General features: G+C 58.7%; 2 protein-coding genes across 5 annotated transcripts; both read left to right on the top strand.

Moving 5' to 3' along the window:
- The first annotated feature begins 511 nt into the window (after positions 1–511).
- MFGE8 (milk fat globule EGF and factor V/VIII domain containing) lies at positions 512–12,195 on the top strand. Of its 4 annotated transcripts, none has more exons than XM_051628290.1 (11): positions 512–659; positions 2,445–2,528; positions 4,505–4,630; positions 5,464–5,589; positions 6,101–6,214; positions 6,641–6,822; positions 7,213–7,368; positions 8,009–8,153; positions 8,984–9,186; positions 10,500–10,655; positions 10,783–12,195. In XM_051628290.1, the coding sequence occupies exons 1-11, from the start codon at positions 596–598 to the stop codon at positions 10,924–10,926; spliced, it is 1,500 nt and encodes a 499-aa protein (XP_051484250.1). In that variant the 5' UTR covers positions 512–595; the 3' UTR covers positions 10,927–12,195. The 4 variants fall into 4 exon arrangements, with proteins under 4 accessions (XP_051484250.1, XP_051484251.1, XP_051484252.1 ...); XM_051628291.1 differs by having other exon boundaries at positions 513–659; positions 9,002–9,186; XM_051628292.1 differs by lacking the exon at positions 2,445–2,528 and having other exon boundaries at positions 514–659.
- Positions 12,196–15,975: 3,780 nt separating this feature from the next.
- On the top strand, positions 15,976–20,314 carry HAPLN3 (hyaluronan and proteoglycan link protein 3). The gene is made up of 5 exons (XM_051628296.1): positions 15,976–16,022; positions 17,585–17,743; positions 17,992–18,363; positions 19,468–19,770; positions 19,972–20,314. Exons 2-5 carry the CDS (start codon positions 17,617–17,619, stop codon positions 20,250–20,252), a joined length of 1,083 nt encoding a protein of 360 aa, XP_051484256.1. The 5' UTR covers positions 15,976–16,022; positions 17,585–17,616; the 3' UTR covers positions 20,253–20,314.
- Positions 20,315–20,970: the final 656 nt, after the last annotated feature.

Here is a 20,970-nt window from a genome sequence, read left to right on the forward strand (position 1 = left end):
CTGTGGAGAGGAAGCCCTCTCCAGCTTTACCCCCACCCAGGGAGAGAAAAGTGGGGTTTGTGCTGCAAAACAGCTCTTTCTCCTGCCAAGTGCTGGCAGCCCCAAGTGCATCCAGCTCCAGCTCTGCACTCTTCTGCCTGCCAGCCAGGGCCGGGAGCCACGGGCACTGCCAGGCTCAGAAAGTTCCCGAGGACCACGGTCCGATGTGGGGTGAACCGGTGGATCCCCCCGCGTGCACCCGGAGCATCACCAGTGTGTCATGGTGCCTCATTAAGCCCCTTGGGCTATGAGGCCAGTCTCCCAAACCTGCCTCTTGCCCACCTGCTTCCCGCCTGCACCCCGCAACCCAGCGTGCCTGGGGTACTCCCCTTGCTGCCTGCACCCCCCTCGCCTCCCCGGCCCGCAGCCCCCTCCCCGGAAGGTGCTCTCCGGGGGGTCACCCCCTGCCCGTGCCGGAGGGGCCGGAGGGGCCGGTCCCGCCCCGGGGGCGGAGCCCGTGGGGCCGCGCCGGGCCGGGCTGAGTCACTCCCCGCGCCAGCCCCGCCGCGGCGGAGCCGAGCGGAGGGAGCCCGGGATCTGTGGACGCAGCACCACGATGGCGAGGATGAAGCAGGCGATGATCGCCCTGATAGGGCTCTCTCTGCTGCTGGTGGTGGCCGGTGAGTGGCAGGGGGATGGCGAGCCAGCATGCCGGGGATCGGGGGGCCGGGATGCCGGGGAGCCGGGATGTAGGGAAGCCTGGGGCGCAGGGCATCCAGGGTGCCAAGGAGCCCGAGGTGCTGGAGATCCGGAGCGCAGAGGATCCAGGGTGCCAAGGAGCCCGGGGTGCTGGCGATCCGAAGTGCAAGGGATCCAGGTCGCCAAGGGAGCACGAGGTGCTGGGGATCCGGACTGCGGGGGATCCAGGGTTGTCCGGTGGGCAGGGCGTCTGGACTGCAGGGTAAGAGGGTCCGGACTGCCGTGTGCGGGGTGCAAGGCTGGCGAGTGCGAGGGTGCACAGCCCCTGCGGCTGCTGCTGCAGGAGCAGAGGAGCTCAGGTCCACAGCCCCGTCCTTGCTCCCGAGCTGGGAATAGCTCAGCCGGGCCGTCCCGTGCTTTCAGGCTTAGATAAGCTTCCCCGCGATGTAAACAGCTTCCCTGGGACTGCCTGGCACAGCGTGCCTGGCTGGCCTGGCCAGGGGAACCCCAGGGAAAAGCAGCTCCATCATCACCCTGTGGGTCGTGCCATCGGGGGTTGACTCTGGAAGGGATGGGCAAGACCAGGGGAGGTGAAAGCACAAGTGAAAACTCCCGGCCAGGGGACAAAGGGCAGAAGGAATGTGTGCTGTGAGGGAGGCTCTGTTTGTGCTCACTGTCCCTGGGCAGAGGTGCCCATTTTGCCCTCACGAGACAAGCTTGACCTGACCTCCCTCAGCCCTGCTGCGATGAGCTGTCCCAGTTTTTGGAGGATGTTGTTTTTGCCTTCCAGCCAGCCCCTGTGGGTTCATATAAGCAAACATTTCCAAATGTGGTGGCTGATCTTTGTTGCCTTGGTTTCTGACTGTCCAGCCTGTGACAGCTCTGTCCCTGGCCAGAGAAAACTGTGTGTGTGGAGGATGGAGATGTTGAACTGCTCTGAAACCAGGCCTGAAACAGTCGAGAAATAAGAACATCCAGAGCTACTTGCCACAGTGGAAAATGTGACCTGCGTGCCTTGCTGCTAGGCAGGGGCTGGCTAGTGAGACCCACCAAGTAAGGGATTATTCCTGGGAGGGGATAAAATGGAGTCTGGTTACTTGGGATAAAGTAATGTATAAAACTAGGACCCCTCCTATCCAGACCCTGGGAGGAGTCCTTACTCCTTGGTTGATGTTTCCCACCCCAGGATCTCCTGCGTGGAAGCAGTGTGGATGCCAGGGAGCACACGTTCCTTGGCGCTCCATGCCTGGGGAAGCCGCCGGCTCCTGCTGCGGAACAGAAGTAGCTCTGTCTGCAGGGCCTTGGCCAGCTGCCGGGAGAGATCCTTGGGATGGGGCAGCTGGATGCACTCGAGACCTGCGGAGGGGTGTGGGGCAAAGGCATCCCCACATATCAGCAGGAGCTCTGTCCTCCTGTGCTGTAGCTCATGGCAGCACATTGATGGAGCATGAGGTCATGCAGAACAGGCTGGGCAGCGCAGGCAGCGACTTGAACCGCTGCCCAAGTTTTTCTGCCTCCTGAGGCTGGGCTAAGGGAGCTACAGCATCTTTTTGGAAACCTTCTCATAACCCTGGCCTGTCTGCCACAAGTGTGTACTCTACAGATGTGGAGTGTCAGGAAGAGTAGGATTAACTCAGAGGAGCCCTGCTATTAAAAGACTAATGAGTAGGAGCTCTCTGAGTAGTAGCTTAGGCTAATGAGAGCCATGCTGTTCGATGTGGGTTCAGGCAGGGAGCCCACAGCTCATTAACTTCCACCTTCTTCAGTGCATACAGGTAGTGGGGGGTTATCCCTGGGTCTCCACCTTGCTCCGATTCCTGCAGCATGGCTGAGAGGAGCCTGGCATCAAGGTATGTGCTGTCCCACCACTTGGCAAGGAGTTACTGAGGTCTGGGAGAGTCTGGTCTAGGTTTATGGAGAATGTTGCTGTTCTTGAGGCAGAATCAGTTGAGAGTGGGAGAAATTTCAACCTGGCTCTTGTAATCTGATTCAGCACTGCAATGGGGAGCAGAAGGTTGATGGGTGCAGTGGGTTGACCTCAGCTGGCTGTCATGTACCCAACCCAGCTGCTCTCTCACTCTCCCTACCCAGCAGAACAGGGAGGAGAGAAGACAATGAAAAAACTCCAGCATGGGTCCTTCACAAAGGATGCAGTTCTTCATGAACTGCTCCAGCATGACTCCTTTCCATGGGGTATGGTCCATCAGGAACAGACTGCTCTGGTGTGGAGTCCTCCATGGGCTGCAGTGTGGATATCTGCTCCAGTGTGGTCCCTTCACAATTCTCCTTCACCTTGGTCTTCTCCTTGGGCTGCAGGGGAATCCCTGCTCTGGTGCCTGGAGCACCTTCTCCCCTTCTTTCTTCACTGACCTTGGTGTCTGCAGAGTTGTTTCTCGCACATTTTTCTCATCCCCCTGCTAGAGCTGCTGTGCAGCATCTTTTATTTTGTCTCATGTATATTATCACAGAGGCTACACCACTGTTAGTGATAGGCTCAATGTTGGGCATCAATCGATCTGTTTTGGAATTGGCTGGACTGGCTGTCTCCAACATGGGGGCAGCTCCTGATACCTTATCACAGAAGCCATTCCTGACACCCCTCCACCTTGCCACATAAACCCAATGCCATGGGAGGTGCTGGAGCCCCACCAGTTCCCTGGAGGGACCTGCCAGTGGGCTGGGTCTGCCTGATGGGAGCTTCTCAAAGAGTCCTTGGAGTGAATGGAGGTCTGGCAAGCATCATGCAGGTTGGACTCTCTGCTCCCTCCTCACGTGTCTCCAGCATCTGGGAACTGAGGCATGCGGGCTCCCCCTACAATGATTTTATTTTGGTCTTCTGAGTACTAACTTCCAATAGCAAAACCCAGCCGTGGGAGCAGCCCCATTCCCTTGAATAATCCTGTCCTGCTCATGCCTATGCAAGCCCTGGCCTGGCCACCCCTTCTTCCCAGCTGAGCAGCAGAAACACTTGTTGCACCAGAGACCTGGTTTTCCCCTGCCTTTGGTTTGATGAGCAGACTATTAAACCCCTTTCTCTCATGTGCCAGGGCAGGTCCTGGCCGCTCTCTCATGCTCCTCCTCTCAACCATTGCTCTGGAACACCAACAATCCCGTGCAGGATCCGGTGCTCCCCTTCCCACGGCATCTGCAGGGGAGCAGTTCCTGCTGCCGAGTCAAGTTGCCTCCAAGTGCATCTGCAGGGCTGCAGGACCTGGTTTTGGCTGCGGTAGAGCTAATTTTCTTCTTAGTAGCTAGGAGAGTGCTATGTGTTGGAGTTAGTGTGGGATTTGGTATGAGAAGAATGTTGATAATACCCTGACGTTCTTGGTTGTTGCTAAGAAATCAAGGGCTTTTCAACTTCCCTTGCTTTGCTATCAGGCAGGCGCACAAGAAGCTGGGAGGGAGCACAGCTGGAGCAATGGCTCCAAGCTGGCCAATGGAATATTCCATATCATAAAACACTGTGCTCCGTAAATAGATGAGTGTTGGCTGGGAAGCTCTGTCTCTCTTCTGGGATTGTAGTTTTAGGGATTTTCTCTTCTCCGGGGTTGCTCGCCAGTGACGGGCTGGGTGGGGAGCAGCTGTACTGTGCGTCACTTCTTTGTGTACTCCGTTATCATTATGACTATTTTTATTTTATTTTAATCATTAAATTGTTTTTATTTCAACCCATGAGTCTCTTCACCTTTACCTTTCCAATTCTCTCCCCCACTCCCCGGAGCAAGCAGCTGGGTGGTATGTAGTGGCCTGCTGAGTTTAAACCATGGTACTGTGGCAGATGCCTGCCATAGGGATGGTTTGCAGTGACATGTGGCTTTGCTTCCAGGTGACTTCTGCGACGTAAACCACTGTCAGAATGGGGGCACCTGCCTGACCGGGATTAATGAGAGCCCCTTCTTCTGCATCTGCCCTGATGGCTATGTTGGGATTGACTGCAATGAGACGGAGAAAGGTGAGATGCTGATCCCATCACAGGGACTTTGTGAAGTCCAGGAACCTTGCAGCGTGGCAGCGTGCCCTTGTCATGGCCCTGGTGTCCAGCCCTGCTGATGGACACGCTGAGCAGAGATCCAAGCAGGGATGCTGCCATGGTTTAACCTCAGCTGACAACTAATTCTCAGACAGCTGTTTGCTTACTCCCCCCCAAGCTGGATGGGGAGACAATCGGAAGTGTAAAAGTGAGAAAAGCCTTGGGTTGAAATGGAGACAGTTTAATAGGTAAAGCAAAAGCCTCACACAAGTGAAGCAAAGCAAAGTTTTCATTCACTCCTTCCCATTGATGTTCAGACATCTCCAGGAAAGCAGGGCTTCATCACGTGTGGCGGTGACTTGGGAAGACAAATGGCATCACTCCAAATGTCCCCACCTTCCTTCTTCTTGCCCCAGCTTTATGTGCTGAGCATGATGTCACACGGAATGAAATATCCCTGTGGTTGGGGTCAGCTTTCCCAGCTGTGTCCACCCCCAGCTTCTTTTGCACCTCCAGCCCACTCAGTGGGGTGGGCTGAGTAGCAGAAAAGGCCTTGATGCTGTGTAAGCCCTGCCCAGCAGTAACGAAAACACCCCTGTGTTATCAGTGCTGCTTTCAGCACAAATCCAAAGCTCAGCCCCACACCAGCTACTATGAAGAAAATTAACTTTATCCCAGCCAAAACCAGCCCAGATGTGGTGACCTCCATCACTTGGAGTGAATGTGATACCTTTGGGAGCAACAGCCTACTGGATGCTCTTAATCTCCACCTGTGCCTGTATCAAAGCCATTTTCCCTGCTTTCCCCCTCCCCAGGCCCCTGCCACCCCAATCCTTGCCACAACGGTGGCGAGTGCCAGCCGGTCCCGAACAGGGGAGACGTCTTCACCGACTACATCTGCAAGTGCCCTGCGGGGTACGATGGGGTGCACTGCCAGAACAGTGAGTACAGTGGGGTGGGGGGGACAAGGCGGGCTTGCTGAGGGCTTGGGGACCCTCTGGGCAGCAGTGTAGGGACAGCCAGGGGGTGTTTGCAGCTGTGACTGTGCTGAGCACTGTGTTGGGGACCGTGGGCTGGTTTGGACCTTGCAGGATGGAAGGAAGGACCATGGTCTGGGGAGACAGCTGTGTCTGATGCTCTGCATGTCTGGAGGGACACGGTGTCTTGAGTAATGGGACAAGGGGTGCCTCAAGGCTCAGCCTGCTCCTCATGGGCTCTCAGCCTTGCCATGGCTGTGTGTCCTGATGCACCTCCCTGGCTGCAGTCAGCAGGGACACAGCTTAGGCAGCTCCTTGGGTTTGAGCTTCAATCTGTGCCACCATTTCAGCAGCGACCCTGCCATGGTCCTTGTTCAGGGGATGCCTCCCCACTTCCTGCTGCACTGAATGAAGGGTCTCCTCCTCTGGACCAGCTCTGTGGTCACCTCTTCAGCTCCCCCATTCTGTCTCCTAGGCAAGAATGAGTGCTACTCCCAGCCTTGCAAAAATGGAGGCACCTGCCTGGACCTGGATGGCGACTACGCCTGCAAGTGCCCTTCTCCGTTCTTGGGGAAGACCTGCCACGTCCGTAAGTCCCTGGCAACAACTGTACAGAATTCCCCTTCCCTCCCTGTTCCCCACTGCTCTGTCCCCCATTACCAGTGTGCCCAGGAGAGATCTCACCAGCTGGTTTTGGGGATCTGCAGGGTAGCTGTAGGTGCCTCTGTGCTGTCTGCTCTTGATGCCAGCAGGCCTGGTCCTCGTGAAGGGACCATCCCCAGGAAGGTGCTGTATCCTCTCTGGGGTGGCCCTAGAGCAGCCCTTAACCCCACTAGACCTCCGTGTTGTGAGAGGAGCTGATGGATGGTGTGGTTTTGGCTGAAGGCTGAGGAGAGGGGACACCCTGGGGACAGTCAGGTCCTAGGATTGGTCTCCATCTCCTGGCAAATGACCCCCCAGTTTTGCTCTCTGGTCATGGTCTGTCTTTGGTGCTGATGTTCCCACTGCCCCCCAGGCTGTGCAGTTCTCCTGGGCATGGAAGGAGGAGCCATCTCTGATGCCCAGCTCTCAGCATCCTCTGTCTACTATGGCTTTCTTGGCCTCCAGCGCTGGGGCCCAGAGCTTGCCCGCCTCAACAACCATGGCATTGTCAACGCCTGGACCTCCAGTGACTACGACAAGAGCCCCTGGATCCAGGTAGCCACGGCAGGACTGGGAGCACCAGCGTAGCAGGCAGCCATGGCTGGTCTCGTGGGACTGCTCTCATGGGATTTCTGTGCTTCTGGTGGCGCATGTGGGGCTAAATTGTTGCAGCAAGGTGCCACCCAGAGGCATCTTGTGACATGGCTGGAGAAGGCAAGGTCGCTGGGCAAAAAACTGGGAGCGGGGTTGTGCCCCCTCTGGGATGAAAGACTGGAGAGTGGAGGGCTTTTGCCTCCAGGAAGTCTCAGCGCCCTTAGCAGCCCCTCTGCTGATCCCAGTGCCAAGTGGGAGCCCACCCTCCTATCCATGCTTGGCAGTGCTGGGCACAGGGGCTGTGCACCCCATCCCTGCTGGGTCCAGCTCATGCTCTTCTCCCCTCCCCAGGCCAACCTGCTGCGGAAGATGCGGCTGACCGGGATCATCACGCAAGGCGCCAGCCGGGTGGGCAAGGCAGAGTATGTCCGTGCCTACAAAGTGGCCTACAGCCTGGATGGGCGCAGCTTCACCTTCTACAAGGACGAGACGCAGGATGCAGACAAGGTGGGCTGTGATGCTGCGGGCGCCGGGGTGGCTGCGAGCTGCTTCCCAAACCATCCCCACGTTTGGGAAAGTGCTTTTGACCTGGGTCAAAGCCACGCTGGGAACTGTCCTAGCAGTGAGACAGCACAGGCAGTTCCAGTGCTGGGCAGCACTCTCTGGCTCTGTTTAATTGACCATAGTAAGCATAACATAAAGAAGCAGTGCTGGCTTATTGAGGTTGTTCAGCTAATACTTTTATCAGGGACATACTGTGGGAACTAGGTATAGTCTGGAAGTGCTAGTGAACAGCTTGCATGGCTTGGTGCTGTGTCTGCAGCAAGCACGAGCTGACAGTGTCTCACACTCTCAAAGTAGTACTCACTGATCGCAGCGCTCTCCACTTGCAGTTTTTATGGCAAGTGTCTCCTGGTTGATTTTTGAGCAGCCAGGGAATAGCTGGAAGTATCTACCTTGCTTAAAAAAAACCAAACTTCTCTTGTTTCTGCAGTGGGGGAAAAAAATGTGTGAAAACATGACCTGACTGTATTTATTGTGTTAAAAAGAAAAAAAACCGGAACAAGCCACCCTTCTCCTTGTCACAACTTGGGGATCCTTGCTGTAGTGGGAGGACAGGGGCACTCAGCCCTGCTTGCTGCTGCAGGTGTTCCAGGGGAACGTGGACAATGGCAGCATGCAGACCAACATGTTCAACCCTCCCATCACCGCCCAGTTCATCCGCATCTACCCCGTGATGTGCCGCCGGGCCTGCACGCTGCGCTTCGAGCTCATCGGCTGTGAGATGAATGGTAAATGTTGGTGGCTGCCCACCCTCCCCTCAGGGCTGCAGGGCTGCAGGGTAGGACATCGTCCCTTGTGCTGGTTTTGATCACCCGGGACAGGGGATTTGTCCGTGCTTGTTTTATCTCACGTTGGCTACATGGAAATACCCTCGGGTGCTTTTGGGGAGCACAAGCTGTTAATCCCACCAGCTCAGCGGGCTGGAGCTGCGTTCCCACGCTGAGAACAGCTTCCCAAGATGGGGTTTTTATTGTGTCCCCACTTTGTCCGAGCGGTGAACCGGCTTCTATTCCTGCCGGAGAGCTTGAAAAGCACCAGAGGATCAAAGTCCTCCTGGAAACATGAAGGATGATTAGCCTGAGCCTTTTCTCTGTGCCTCCCACATTCCAGCCCTGCGGCATGTCCCTGGCCGCCAAGTGGGACCCGGGTGCTGGCTGGGAGCAGGGTGCTGTGGGGGCTTGGGTCATGTCCTGCTGCTGCCTGGGTGTGGTGCCAGTTGAGCTGTTGGCTGAGGATGTTTTTGCATTGCTCTCTTCACCCGTGAAAGCATCTTCCTCTGTCTCCTGCCAGAACTGTCTGTCCTCTTGGGTTGGGCTGTCCCTGCAGTAGGAGGCAGTGTGAGCTCGGGAATAGCTGGGAGCTAAAAATCCTGGGAAGAGGCAATCTGGCTGCAACCCTGCGCCTGTGCCGAGCCTTTCCCTGCCTGGCCCTGCCTCCTGCTCCAGGCGGTGAAAAACTGGGATGTCGGGATGGTGCCTGCTGGGGCTGTGGGTTTGTGCTCACGTCGGTGCTGTGAACTCTTTCCTTTTCACTGCCTGTGTAAACCGTTGTGTTACAGTTTATTTCAACACGGCAGGTTGCTCGGAGCCTCTTGGCATGAAATCCCACCTGATCTCTGACCAGCAGATCACAGCCTCCAGTGTCTTCAAGACCTGGGGCATTGATGCCTTTACCTGGCACCCCCATTACGCTCGCCTGGACAAGACAGGCAAAACCAATGCCTGGACAGCACTCAACAATGGCCAGTCTGAGTGGCTGCAGGTGGGTCTTGCTGCCCTCCCTCTGTAACCTCATTTCTCCTCCCCAGCTCCTCCAGCTGTGCCCCAAGCTACCTGCTGTGCTGGGGTGGCTGGAAGCAGGATGGGCATGGTGGGAGAGGCTGGGTAGAGCAGCTTGGACTGTGCAGCTGGAGCCTTGCCGTGCTCTCCCTGAGTTGGGATCGCTGGGACAGGTCAGGATGGGGCTGCAGCTTCTGGTTTTAGCAGCAATGCTGGAGTGGTGGGTCAGAGACATCAGCACCCATAGGGATAGGGACAGGGTAGTGCTATCTCCACAGACCTTTTTTGGGTCTGCATCACCCCCTTGGGAAGTGCCATCCCAGCCTGGTGTGACTGTCCCACAACCCTCCAGCTGCCCAGAACACTGCATTTCTGTTTTGCAGGAAAAAAAATCAGGTTTGCTTTTCTCTTCCCAGTCTGGAATGGGAACAAATAGTTTTGAAATTTCCTTCTCAGTTTCCTTTCCTCCCCTGTTTTTATACTTTTCACATGATTTCATGACATAATGGGATGAAGCGGTTTAGATATTTGTCCCGCTTTTTATTTGGGAAATGATTAAAAGCAGCTGCCTCTCAGCTAAATAAACCAGCTTATCAAAACGTCTGCTGATGAGGTCAGGATGACACGCTGAGTTGGGCTGTTGCACTGCAGGCTGCCTGTTTGTGTGTGTATATATAGATTTACATGTATACTCTTTTATATATACACACACATGTATACATGAATATGTGTAGCCAGTACTGCCCTCAAAAAGCATAAAATCGGAACTAAATTAAGGAGACTTTCTGCTCATTTGCTGGTTTACCCTGTAGTGTGCCAGCAGCAGTAGCACAGTGTGGCAAAGTGAAGAGAACAGAAACCATCTCACAACTCAAATGTCAGACCGCGCTGAACTGCATATTTTCTCAGCTAGAATCACTTCTCAGTGGAAATGCATTTCCTCTGGGAATCCTTTATTTTTTTTTTTAATTGAGATTTTTTTTCTGTTGTGCTCGTGTTGACAATTTCAGCAAAAACTGTCGTGGTGGCACGGTTGGGGAAGGTAGCTGAGATGGTGGGGTTAATGACCTGCTTTGGGTTGCTTTGAGGGATGCTGCGAGCGTTAAAGGGTCAAATATTTCACAGTAGTGTTTTTTTTTTAAGTCGCTCTGGCACTGAAGCAGAGGTCGAGTGGTGTTTTTTCCATTCTTGACTGCTGAGGGCCAGCATCCTGATTGTCTCTGGGACATGCAGGATGCTCTCTGGTGGGAGCGCTGCTCCTGCGAGGAGCCTCAATGAGCCTTTTCTCTGAGCCAGATCGACCTCCGGGACCAGAAGAAGGTGACAGGCGTCGTCACGCAAGGAGCCCGTGATTTTGGCCACATTCAGTACGTGGCAGCCTATAAGGTGGCTTACAGTGACAACGGCACATCCTGGACCCTCTACCGGGATGGACAGACAAACAGCACTAAGGTGTGTGTGGGGCAGGAAACGGGGGGGGCAGCAACCTGCTGAGGCTTGGGGGTGCTGCCATGGGAAGGGATGGGATGGTGCTGGGAAAGTCCTGGTTGTGCTGACACCCACCTTTCCCCCCCCTTAGATCTTCCACGGTAACAGTGACAACTACTCACACAAGAAGAACGTGTTCGACGTGCCCTTCTATGCCCGCTTTGTGCGCATCCTGCCCGTGGCCTGGCACAACCGCATCACCCTGCGCGTGGAGCTGCTGGGCTGCGACGAGTAGGAGCCTGGGCAGGAAGGATGGGGCTGCTCTTCCCTGCTGCCCAGCCCACACCCTGCCTGCTCCTGCCTGCTCCTGCTCTGACCTCACATCCCCCTCTCCATGTCCCTATATTCAGGAGGCGGCCGGGAGGGCTCTCCTGCCCCACGTTGGCTCTGGGGCCGCAGCACTGCACTTTATGGGGCTCTTGCAGGTGGGATGCGGGGATGGCTCCTGCCCTTTGCCCCGCTAGCCAGACCCCCTCCTGCCACCAGGGCTTGGCTGGGAGAACCTTTTCTGCAACTGGGGCTTCTTTGGGGGACCCCATCCTGCGAATGGAGCTTTTCTGGGGGACCCCATCCTGCAACCAGGGCTTGGCTGCATCCTGCCATCTAAGCCTGGAGAAAAATGTTCTCCCCCTTTTTGCTTCTGTTTCCAGCAGAGAGGCTGCAGCCAGGGACAGTCCCCTGCCTCCACTGGGGCTCCAGACTCAGCAGTTTTGGGGGGCTTAAGGCAGGCACCCCAGCCTCACAGCCTCTGATGTCCCTCCTGCTCCTGCAAGCAGGGTCTCCAAAAAACATACTTGGCTGTTGTCCCCTGCCGATTTTGCCAGGCCCCGTGTCTCCTTGCCTGCGATGTCAGCGCCGCATAGTGTGAGGGGAGTGATGAGATGGCTCCTGTCAGGAGGCACCAAGTCCCCATTGCTGGTGGCTCTGCCCGACAGGCTCAGTGCCTGGTGTTTTGGCAGGCATTCGCCTTCCTGGGGTGCAGGCTCCAGCATCCTCCAAGTCTCAGCATTGCTGCTGTCCCCACTTTACTGCAGTCTGAGGTGCCTGCAGCTCCCTTGTCCCCAGAACCAAGTGATGACCAGGGGGGCTGCAATCTGGCAGTGAGGGGCAGATGGTTTGTAGCCACAAGGGTGCAGGGAAAAGATGGGAAAGGTGGTGGTTAAGCCGCCCAAATGCAGTAGGAAGGGAGCTGTGCCATGACCCTCTTTATAACCCGATTTTTTCCCTTTCCATGGGGTGGAGGGGAGCCTCTTGCAATACTCAAGTCCTTGGGATTAGCAGTAGGAGACAAGCAAGACCTGGCACTGGCAAGCGGGACTGCAGGCAGGGTGTCTGGGCAGCAGCACTGGCAGTGATGCTTCCCCACGTGCTGGGATGTGAAGTGGCCGTGGGGCCGGGCCAGTGGTGTGTTCGCTTTGGCAAGCATCGAGGGAGCCCAGGGGGGATGGCAGTGGTGGCCCCGCTCCGGGGTGTCTCTTACAGTATTAAAACCAGCTGAAACCTTGGAGCTGTCAGCTTGGCTGCTCTGTGCGTCCTGGAGAGCCATGTCCCTAAGGCCAGTGGGTCTGGCGAGCCCTCAGGATCCTCTCTGAGCTCCCTGGCTCCCATGTTGGCCTTTCATCTCCTGCCTTCACAGACCATCCTAGCTCCCTTCCCTGCCCTAAAAGGAGGGGACTGGGGCTTTGTGCATCTTCCCTGCTGCCTCCACCCTGTCACAGCTGCTGGAGCCTGTGCTCAGCTGGCCAAGAGCAGCAGGATGGGACTTGGGGAGGGGAAGCTGCTATTGGCACCCCACGCCCTGTGTCTCCTCCTTTGGCTTTGATTCTGCAGCAAATTCCGCAACTTGGAGCAAAACCAACTCTTGCACCCCAGTGGTCTCCCAGGGCTGGGTTTTGCCAGGGCTGTCCTCAGGGTTGGTCCCAGCAGAGCTTCCCTGGGCAGGGCAGTGGGACAAATGCTGCTAGAGGAGAATCCCCCTGCATCAGGGATGGAGTCCCTGGTAGGGAAGGAGCACTTGGCTGACCCGGGCAGCTTTACTCCTCTACAGAGTCTTCTACCACAATGAGCAGGGGCAGCTGAGGTTGTTACGAATAGCCCAGGGCTACCTGCATCTCATCACAGCTCCTTACAACCTCTATGCACCTTTCCACAGCCAGCAGTACCCTGCTGGGCCCTACATTCCCTCACCAGGCCCTGCCCACGGGAGATGGGCTCCTTCCTGGCCCCATGGGTGTGAGCCCCCAGCACCAGAGGGGCTAGAGACCTGCTTGCAGAGATGGGGCTGTATTCATTGTGGCTGTGGCTGCTTGGTGACAAATAGCAGCCACAGCTAGAGCTGGCAATGGGGGGACAGCCAGCCTGGTTCACCTCCAGCCGTGGTGCCACCCTTATCTCTGGGAAGCTGGGGCAGAGATAAGAGCGGTTTGCTCCCGAGTGCAGCCAAGACAGTCCCAAGCCAAGGGCAAGACAGAGGCTCCACAGGGAGGGGGCTGGAAGCAGATGCCACATGTCAGAGGAGGGGATGCATGCTCAGTGCCCACCCACCACTTCCCCCTGCCTGTTCCCACCCCCCAGGTGACCCCTCTGACGGATGCTGAGCCCCTTCCCCCCTTCCCAGCTCTGTGGTGTTTCCTTCCTCCTCTGGAACTTGAGGACTGGGGTTGGTGAGGGCTGGGGAGCCCTCCACACCATGCACAGCCCCTTATGGCTTGTCCCTGTCCCTAGGATGCTCTTCCTGGATGTGGCTGGGCTGCTGGGGCAGCAGGAAGGCTGGAGGGCCAGCATGCTGTGGCCACGGCACCCTGCTGCCTGCTGCCTGCTGCCAGCTGCCCATGAGCTGGTTCCTCAGGAAGCAGCCGTCGGGGAGAGCATCCTCTCACGTCCACCCGGAAAGCCCCGCACAGACCACAGCCTCCTCCATCCCAACGGGAACACTGGCTTTCTTCTACACTTTGAGCCTTGGGTGGCAGGTTCCTGCTGGAATCATCCTGCTCAAGCGGCATTTCAGTGAGAAATCTCTGGTGGGGCCACAGCAGAGCTGTCAGCTGCTGGATTGGAGGCGGGGAAGACAGGGATGACATTTTTATGGCTCCCATTCAGCCAAAAGCTTAGCCAGCCCTAAACACATGCCCTAAACATGTGCTTCTGGGTCAGAGCTACCCTGACCCTGCACAGCGTTGCCCACCCTGAAGCCTGCTGTCCCACCCAGGGTCTCCCTTGGGGAGCTCAGTCCTGGGGCTTCAGCCCAGGCCACTGCAGAAAACACATTTGGGATCATCCCCAAAGCACCAAAAATAGGGTGAGAGGCAGGAGAGAGCAAAGAGTAAAGGGGATTCCACTTTCCTGGGGGAGGGGGGGAGGGGGGCGGCGCTACAGACAGCTGGATCCTTCCCTATGCCACCTGCTGCCTGGCAGGAGGTGCAGGGCATCAACAGCTGCATCCAGACAAGAGCTGCAGCGAAATGCCAGCCATGAGCTGTTGCTGAAAAGAGTTGCACAAAAGCATCCTTCTCCCCTCCCTGCTGCTGCTCCCCTCCTTGGGCCAGGCAGAGGATGGCTCCTGGCAGCCCTGGGGTGCAGGCAGTGCAGGCAGCACAGGGCACCGTGTGGCTTGTTCCTCCACTGCAAAACAATGGGTTGACCATGCCAAGGAGCAGCGTGCCCCAACAGGGCTGTTCTTCTGTCTGCACTGCTGGGAGGGTGGAGGGGACCATCCCAATTGCTGGGTGACTGGAAAACGGACAATTGGGTGAGCAGCTGCAGTGGGAAACTGGCAGACAGGATACAGCTGAGATGTAGCTGGGACACCGTCCTACCACCTCCAGGTATGGAGCAGGGCTGGGGGGCCTGGGAGCCCTCAGCTGGGATGCATCACTGCAGAGTCCCCATGCTGCCTTGCCGAGGGATGTTATGGCCCCTCCACTGCGGACCACAGAGCAGCTGGCTCTGGGCAGGCAAGCAGGCAGTGTGCCCACCTGTCATGGTCCCACATCCTGGCCCTGCTGTGTCCCTCCTCAGGGAGGGCTGGCAGCCCCGATGGGTGGATGTGCAGGGAAAAGGAGAGCAGTGCAGAGCAGAGCCTACAGACCCTGGGTCCTGCAGCCATCCCCGGTCGGAGCTTCCCACGGGGGATGGGGGCTGCCAGGCTGGCGCTGGCGGCAGATAACGCTGTTTCCGTGCCGGCTGCTCCCTATCAGCCTGTTGGCGGCGGACAGACCAGATCACACCCCGAGCACGCTGCCCTGGGGGGGGCAGTCGGGAAGGGGTCCCGGCCCCCTTCACCCCACAGACAGCCCTGGGGTGGTTTATTTTTGCACGAGTTGTTTTCTTTCCGGCTTGACGCCATCCCGTGCGGCGGCAAGAGCTGGACCGGGGCCCCCGTGCCTCATTTCCTTGCCATAAAACAACAAAGAGGGGGCAAAGCGGCGGGCCGGGCCGGGGCGGCGGGTCGCTGGGTCAGGGCACACGCCGTGCCGTGGTTCCTCCCTGTGCTCAGCCCCTTTGGCCACGGCAGGTCTGGGATCCCTGGCTGTGCCCCTGGCATGCTGCCCTGCCCAAGGGCTGGACCCAGGGCTCTCAGAGTGGGGCTGCATGTCCGTGTGCCAGCAGGAGCTGGTGCAGAGGGTATCGCTCCCGTCTAGGGATGGTGCCCCCTCAGATGGGTGCAACCAGGCAGCCCAAACCTTTTTCACTGGTTTCTGTGCCTCTGCTTTGCCCCCACAGCCCCAGGCAGAGCCTGAAGAAGCTGAACCCCGCAGTTCAGCTGCCTTCACTGGACTCCAGAGCAGGCAGGTTCTACCTGCACCTCCCAGGCACAGCCCACCCCTTACCACAGCCCACCCATCCCGAGCTGCTTGTGGCCATGGTGCTCCTGCCATGTGCATGCTTGACACCACCATTTTCCGGGGACTGCAGGCAGTTTCCCTCGTGGGACATGGGGCAAGGATTGGCTCTTCTGCCCCAGCCCTGTGGCCTCACCAGGGCTTTGCACGAGGCATCACAGGGTCCTACCTGCCCTGACGGGGCACCCCACTCCCCACTGCTCTCCCCTCAAAGCTGAGGGCAGTGCTGGCAGCCGGCACATGGCAGACAAGGCGTGTGGGCAGTGTGCAGGCAGCGTGGGGATGCATGCTGAGTCTATTGCCTGGACATGGTGGGTAGGCAGGGGGCCGGGGGCACCCACCCCTGCTCCCGGCTGCGAGCAGGGGGTTGGGAAAGGCGTGTGTTTCCCTTTAAGAGGCAGGCCCTGGAGCTGCTTCCTCTCAGCCCTGCAAGAGCCCTAAACACAGTGCATCTGCCTGCAGCCTGCCTGCACGCCTGCCCGTAACCAGCGTGAGTAGGTCTTGGCCCCAGAGCTGGGGAGGGCTGGTACCCTGGGGTGGTGGGTACCCTGCTCACCATGGAGGGATGGCATTGCCCTGGAGGGTGCTGGGCATCACCGTGGAAGGTGCTGGGCATGGCTAGGGTGGGTGCTGTGGCACGATGCTTGCTGGCACCGCGGCTGAGGATGCCGGGCCCCTCGGTATGTCACCACCTCTGGGGATGGGAGGCATTAGGGGCAGAGAGGGGACCGGGGCTAGTGGCCCCAAACCGAGGTGTGAAGCTGCCGGTGCCTCGAGCCCGCTCTGCCTGTGCGGGCAGCACGTGGCATCGTGCCTGCCGGGCTCCGGTGCCTGCCGGGCTCCGGTGCCTGCTGCACGGCTGCTGCCAGGCTCCCGGGACCACGCTGGCCACTGAGCAGGTGCCCCCCGTGCCCTCTGGCACTGGTTCCAAAGACTTTAGCGGGTGGGAGGTGTGAGCTGCACCCTAAAACAGGGTGAGCAGCGGCACCGACTGCGGAGGAGAGGCTGGGAGTGAACAACCCATGGTGAGAGCAGCTGGTTGCACATCCCTGTGCCTGGAGACCACCACTGTACCCCACCTAGGACCCTGCTGGGGGTGAGCACCCGTTCTCCCACAGCCCCCTGGCCTGGGGCACCTTTGCAGGCACTGGTAAACCTTGCCTAAGCAGGGGGCACAGATGCCAGATCCCTCCCAGGCTTGGAGGGGGCTGCTGGAGGCTTGCCGGGAGCCGGGCCCCCTCTGCCGGCTCCGGCAAAGCTCGCAAGTCGGAAAATGCTGCTTTGACCTCCCGTGGTGAGCCCCGTGCGGGACACCCCTGGGTGCCCGCGGCACTCAGAGCTCGGGGCAGCGCGGTTCCCCGGTACCGTGTGGCAACCAGGCTTCCCCCCACCCAGGGGACGTGGCTTGGGAGTGAAACGTGTTGCACGAGGTCAGCCCCAGCTGTGTCTGTGGTGCAAAGAGGCAGCCTCGGGTCGGAGCTGGGGGTCCTGGGCCAGGCCGGCTGGGTGCCAAAGGGCTTTGTCCGGTGCGGGGGCAGAGGAGCCAGCCCCGAGCTCTCTCCTCCCTCCTCGGCCAGGCTGCACGCTCGGCTGCCTCTGTAAACCGAGCTTGCGGCTTACGGCGGGGCTCGGCCACTTCTCTTTCGCCCACACCCCCTGTGTGGTGTTTTCCCAGTGTTCCCTGTTCAAAGGACGCCCTGGCATCCCGTTTTCCCCAGCCGCCCCATCCCGGGCTTGGTCTCGGCTCCCACCTCCGGGCCGGCCGTTCCCAAAGCCCCAAGGGAGGGCAGCCGGGGCTGCGGTGGTGTTCGGAGTGACCCAGGTGGGAGGATGAGGATGGAGGGGTCTGGGAGCCCCGGTGGTGGGGCAGGTCTGGGGGACGGCTCAGGTTGCCTGTGCCCTCCCCTGCTGGCAGGAGTGCTGCTCTGCCCGCTGTTCCCACCCCTCTCTTTGCATCCATACGATGGAGTTTGCCTGCTCCCATATACCAGGCAGCACTGGTGCCCTCCTGGTTATTTTGGGTGGTTATGGCATCCCTCTTCCCCTCCACAGCCCGGGCTTGGGTTCAGCCTTGCTCCCCAGCCATGCTGCTGCTCCCACTGCTCCTGGAGGCCACGCTGCTGCGGCTGGCCAGCAGCTCCCACCACCCCTTCTACAATGGCTTCTACTACAACCACATCATGAATGACGAGGGCAACGAGCAGGAGAAAGGTACATCAGGGATTGGCAGGGCTGGGGGGAGAAATGGGGTTGGCAGATCTGTGTGAAGGGCTGAATTCCACCCCCTGCCTCTGGATGGGGCTGGGACCCAGCTCTTGAGGGGTGTGTCGGGCCCAGAGGTACAGGAGGGGTTGCTCAGGCAGAAGAGGTGGAGGGAGCAGTGCAGCCGCAGAGATTTGGGGACACTGCCCAGCCCTACATCCTCACCCACACTTCACACCTTCCCTCTTTGTCTCCAGATGTTTATTTCAACGGGGCCAAGCTGGTGGTGGAGACACCCAAAGACCCTGTGTACAGCGCCAATGGTGCCAATGTCACCCTGCCCTGTCACTACCACCATGAGCCTGACCAGGAGGCCAAGCACAAGATCCGCATCAAGTGGTCCAAGCTGCGGGACGACTACACCAAGGAGCAGGATGTACTGGTGGCCATTGGCAAGACCTACATGGCCTTTGGGGACTTCCAGGGCCGTGCTCACCTCCAGCAGGGCAGCCCGCGTGAGGCCTCGCTGGTCATCAGCGATGTGCGCTTGCAGGACGACGGCAAATATCGCTGTGAGGTCATCGATGGGCTGGAGGATGAGAGCGACGTGGTGGACCTCCGGCTGCAAGGTGGGGGCACAGTGGGGGTCCCTGCACCAAGCCAGTGACCCTGGCCTTCCTGTGGCACCCCCTCCTTTGAGGAGGTAGCAAGGCAGGGGGGTTGGGGAGACCAATTGTGAGCAGAAAGGGGCTGGGATGCTGGTGTGACGGGGGTGGTGGCTTTGGGGCTGTCTGACCGTGGGGTCTCAGCAGGCTGTGAGCCCAGAGCATTCTGCCTAGCTGGGATGCTGGGGGTGCTGCTGTGGAGTCAGAGCTGGGGTTAACCCCATGGATGCAGCATTTCCTGCTTCTACCCACCCATCTTCCTGCTGTGCTGCATCATGTGCAGCTGCCCCCTTGCTCCCCAGCTCTGGGCATTCCCCTGCACCTTATGAGGAACCCTGGTGACTGGTCCAACCCCTCTCGCTCACATGAGGGCCTTGACTCAGCCTTGGTTCTGCTGCCAAGCTTGGAGCTGGGGAAATGCCCCCTTTGCTGAGCCCCTCCTGCCTCCTCCCTCAGTCCTCTGGCCCTCCCTGCCATGTTGGCTTGTCCCACTCGTGTGTGTGACTGTGGTCTGTGGTGGTGGTGTTGCACACGTTCCCGTGGTCCCTCCAGCCCCATGACAGTATTCCATCCATCCACATCTTGGTGGTCCATGTATTCTGGGGTTGTATCTCATACATCTCCTTTATTCTGGTCCTTGTGTCCCTGTACTTTGTGCATCCTCATGGCGATGGTCTCTCCATCCCCATAGGGGCAGTCCATGACTCCTGGGACCACTGTCTTTGTGTTCCCAGGACTGTGGACCATACATCCATGTGGTGGTGGTCTCTGAATCCTCAGTATCATAGTCGGTGTGTCCCGGTGCCGCCCTATGAGGGTGGTCTGTGTGTCCTCAGCCCCTGTGTCCCTGTGCCACCAGATGTCGCTGGCCACTCGCTGCTGGCGGCTGCGTGCCCGTAGCAGCCCCATCCCCGCACGCTTGAGCCTTGGGCTGTGCCACGCTGAGGTGGTCCCTGTCCCAGAATCTGAATTTGGGGTGGGTCAGAGGCTTCTGTGGCTCCTGCTGGGGCCGAACTGGAGCTGGACCAGCAGCCCACGGAACCGGCTGAGCATCTCATCTTCCCCCAGGCATCGTGTTCCCCTACCAGCCTCCCCGCGGGCAGTACAGCCTCAATTACCATGAAGCCAAGCGAGTGTGTGAGGAGCAAGCTGCCATGCTCTCCACCTTCAACCAGCTCTTCCAGGCCTGGAGCGAGGGGCTGGACTGGTGCAACGCGGGCTGGCTGGCAGATGGCACGGTGCAGTACCCCATCCGCCTGCCCCGCAAGCCCTGCGGTGGGCTGCACCTGGCCCCGGGCATCCGCAGCTACGGCCCGCGCCACCGCCACCTGCACCGCTTTGATGCCTTCTGCTTCTCTTCTGCACTTAGAGGTGGGTGCTGGGCCAGGAGCTGGGTGGGAGGGAACCTGGGGAAGATGCTGTGCCCCCTCAGTTGCATCCCATGTCCTCCATCCGCTTAGGGCACAGGGCTCAGCCCAGGTGGGGATGCTCCAGGCAGGGATGCTCCGGGTGGGGATGCTCTGCATGATGTTCAGCAGTGGTTCTCCCCTTATGCTCCCCCCTCCCTCCTAGGAGAGGTTTTCTACCTGGACCACCTGGCTGGGATGACGCTGGAGGAGGCCAAGCAGAGCTGCCAGGATGCAGGGGCCGAGATTGCCCGAGTAGGACACCTCTACTCTGCCTGGAAGTTCCTGGGGCTGGACCGCTGCAATGCGGGCTGGCTGGCGGATGGCAGCGTCCGCTACCCCATCACCAAGCCCCGGCCCAACTGCGGCCCCGCCGAGCCTGGTGTCCGCAGCTTTGGCTTCCCCAGGAAGGGCAGGTTTGGTGTCTTCTGCTACAAGGAGAGATAAGGAGCCAGGAGGGCTCCTTCTTGGCCCGAGGATGTTTCCAGCCTGGTGGTGCCCAGTGTCGGGTGTTTCTCAGGGCTGTTTTGGGGGTGGCAGGGGGGAGGTGGGGTAGGGGAGAGGCTACTTTTTGTTTTATTTTGTTTCCTTCCTTTATATTTTCCACACCTTGCTGAGCAGCTGACACATGTAGCTGCCTGGGGCAGCTGCTAGCTGGGGCAGTGTGGGGCCATGCCCAGCGTGGGGTGCACGTGAGGATGGTCCCCACACCAGCACAGCAGATGGTACACAGGCTGCTGCCGCCCTGCTTGGCTTCTTCTTGCGGTGGCAGTGGGACACTGGATGCCCACCTGCCCTTCCAGGCTGATCCTGCTCCTCAGCTTGTGGGGTGGGAGAGAGGCGAGGCTGGATTTGGCCAGAGGCAGGGAGTGGTTGTCTCTGTGTGATCCCAGCCCCTCTTCCAGCCCTGTCCTCATCCCACTGAAGGCTGCCATTGTGCCTGTCCCCATGGGAGCACCAGTGCCTTTTCTCCATGTGCTCCTCACCTGGACTCCGCTTGAACTCTGGTGCCTTCTTCTTTGAGAGTTTGGTTATGAAAAGATGTATTTTCCTGGACCTCTTCTAATAAATCAGTGGAGAAAGCCCTGGAGCAACATGGCTGTGTCCCCATCCCTGTCCCAGCATGAGAGGGGTCTGCCACAGAGAGAGGATTTGGGGATCTCTG

Source organism: Apus apus, chromosome 10 (assembly GCF_020740795.1).
Source record: "Apus apus isolate bApuApu2 chromosome 10, bApuApu2.pri.cur, whole genome shotgun sequence".
Classification (NCBI taxonomy): domain Eukaryota; kingdom Metazoa; phylum Chordata; class Aves; order Apodiformes; family Apodidae; genus Apus; species Apus apus.

What these genes read in the sequence shown, in the direction of transcription:
- MFGE8 (XM_051628290.1), top strand. Translation starts at nt 596, where the DNA reads ATGGCGAGGATGAAGCAGGCGATGATCGCCCTGATAGGGCTCTCTCTG. An exon ending in TCTGCTGCTGGTGGTGGCCG is followed by an intron (nt 660 to 2,444) that starts GTGAGTGGCAGG and finishes CACCTTCTTCAG; the next exon opens with TGCATACAGGTAGTGGGGGG. An exon ending in CATCGGCTGTGAGATGAATG is followed by an intron (nt 8,154 to 8,983) that starts GTAAATGTTGGT and finishes GTTGTGTTACAG; the next exon opens with TTTATTTCAACACGGCAGGT.
- HAPLN3 (XM_051628296.1), top strand. Translation starts at nt 17,617, where the DNA reads ATGCTGCTGCTCCCACTGCTCCTGGAGGCCACGCTGCTGCGGCTGGCC. An exon ending in GGGCAACGAGCAGGAGAAAG is followed by an intron (nt 17,744 to 17,991) that starts GTACATCAGGGA and finishes CTTTGTCTCCAG; the next exon opens with ATGTTTATTTCAACGGGGCC. An exon ending in GGTGGACCTCCGGCTGCAAG is followed by an intron (nt 18,364 to 19,467) that starts GTGGGGGCACAG and finishes ATCTTCCCCCAG; the next exon opens with GCATCGTGTTCCCCTACCAG.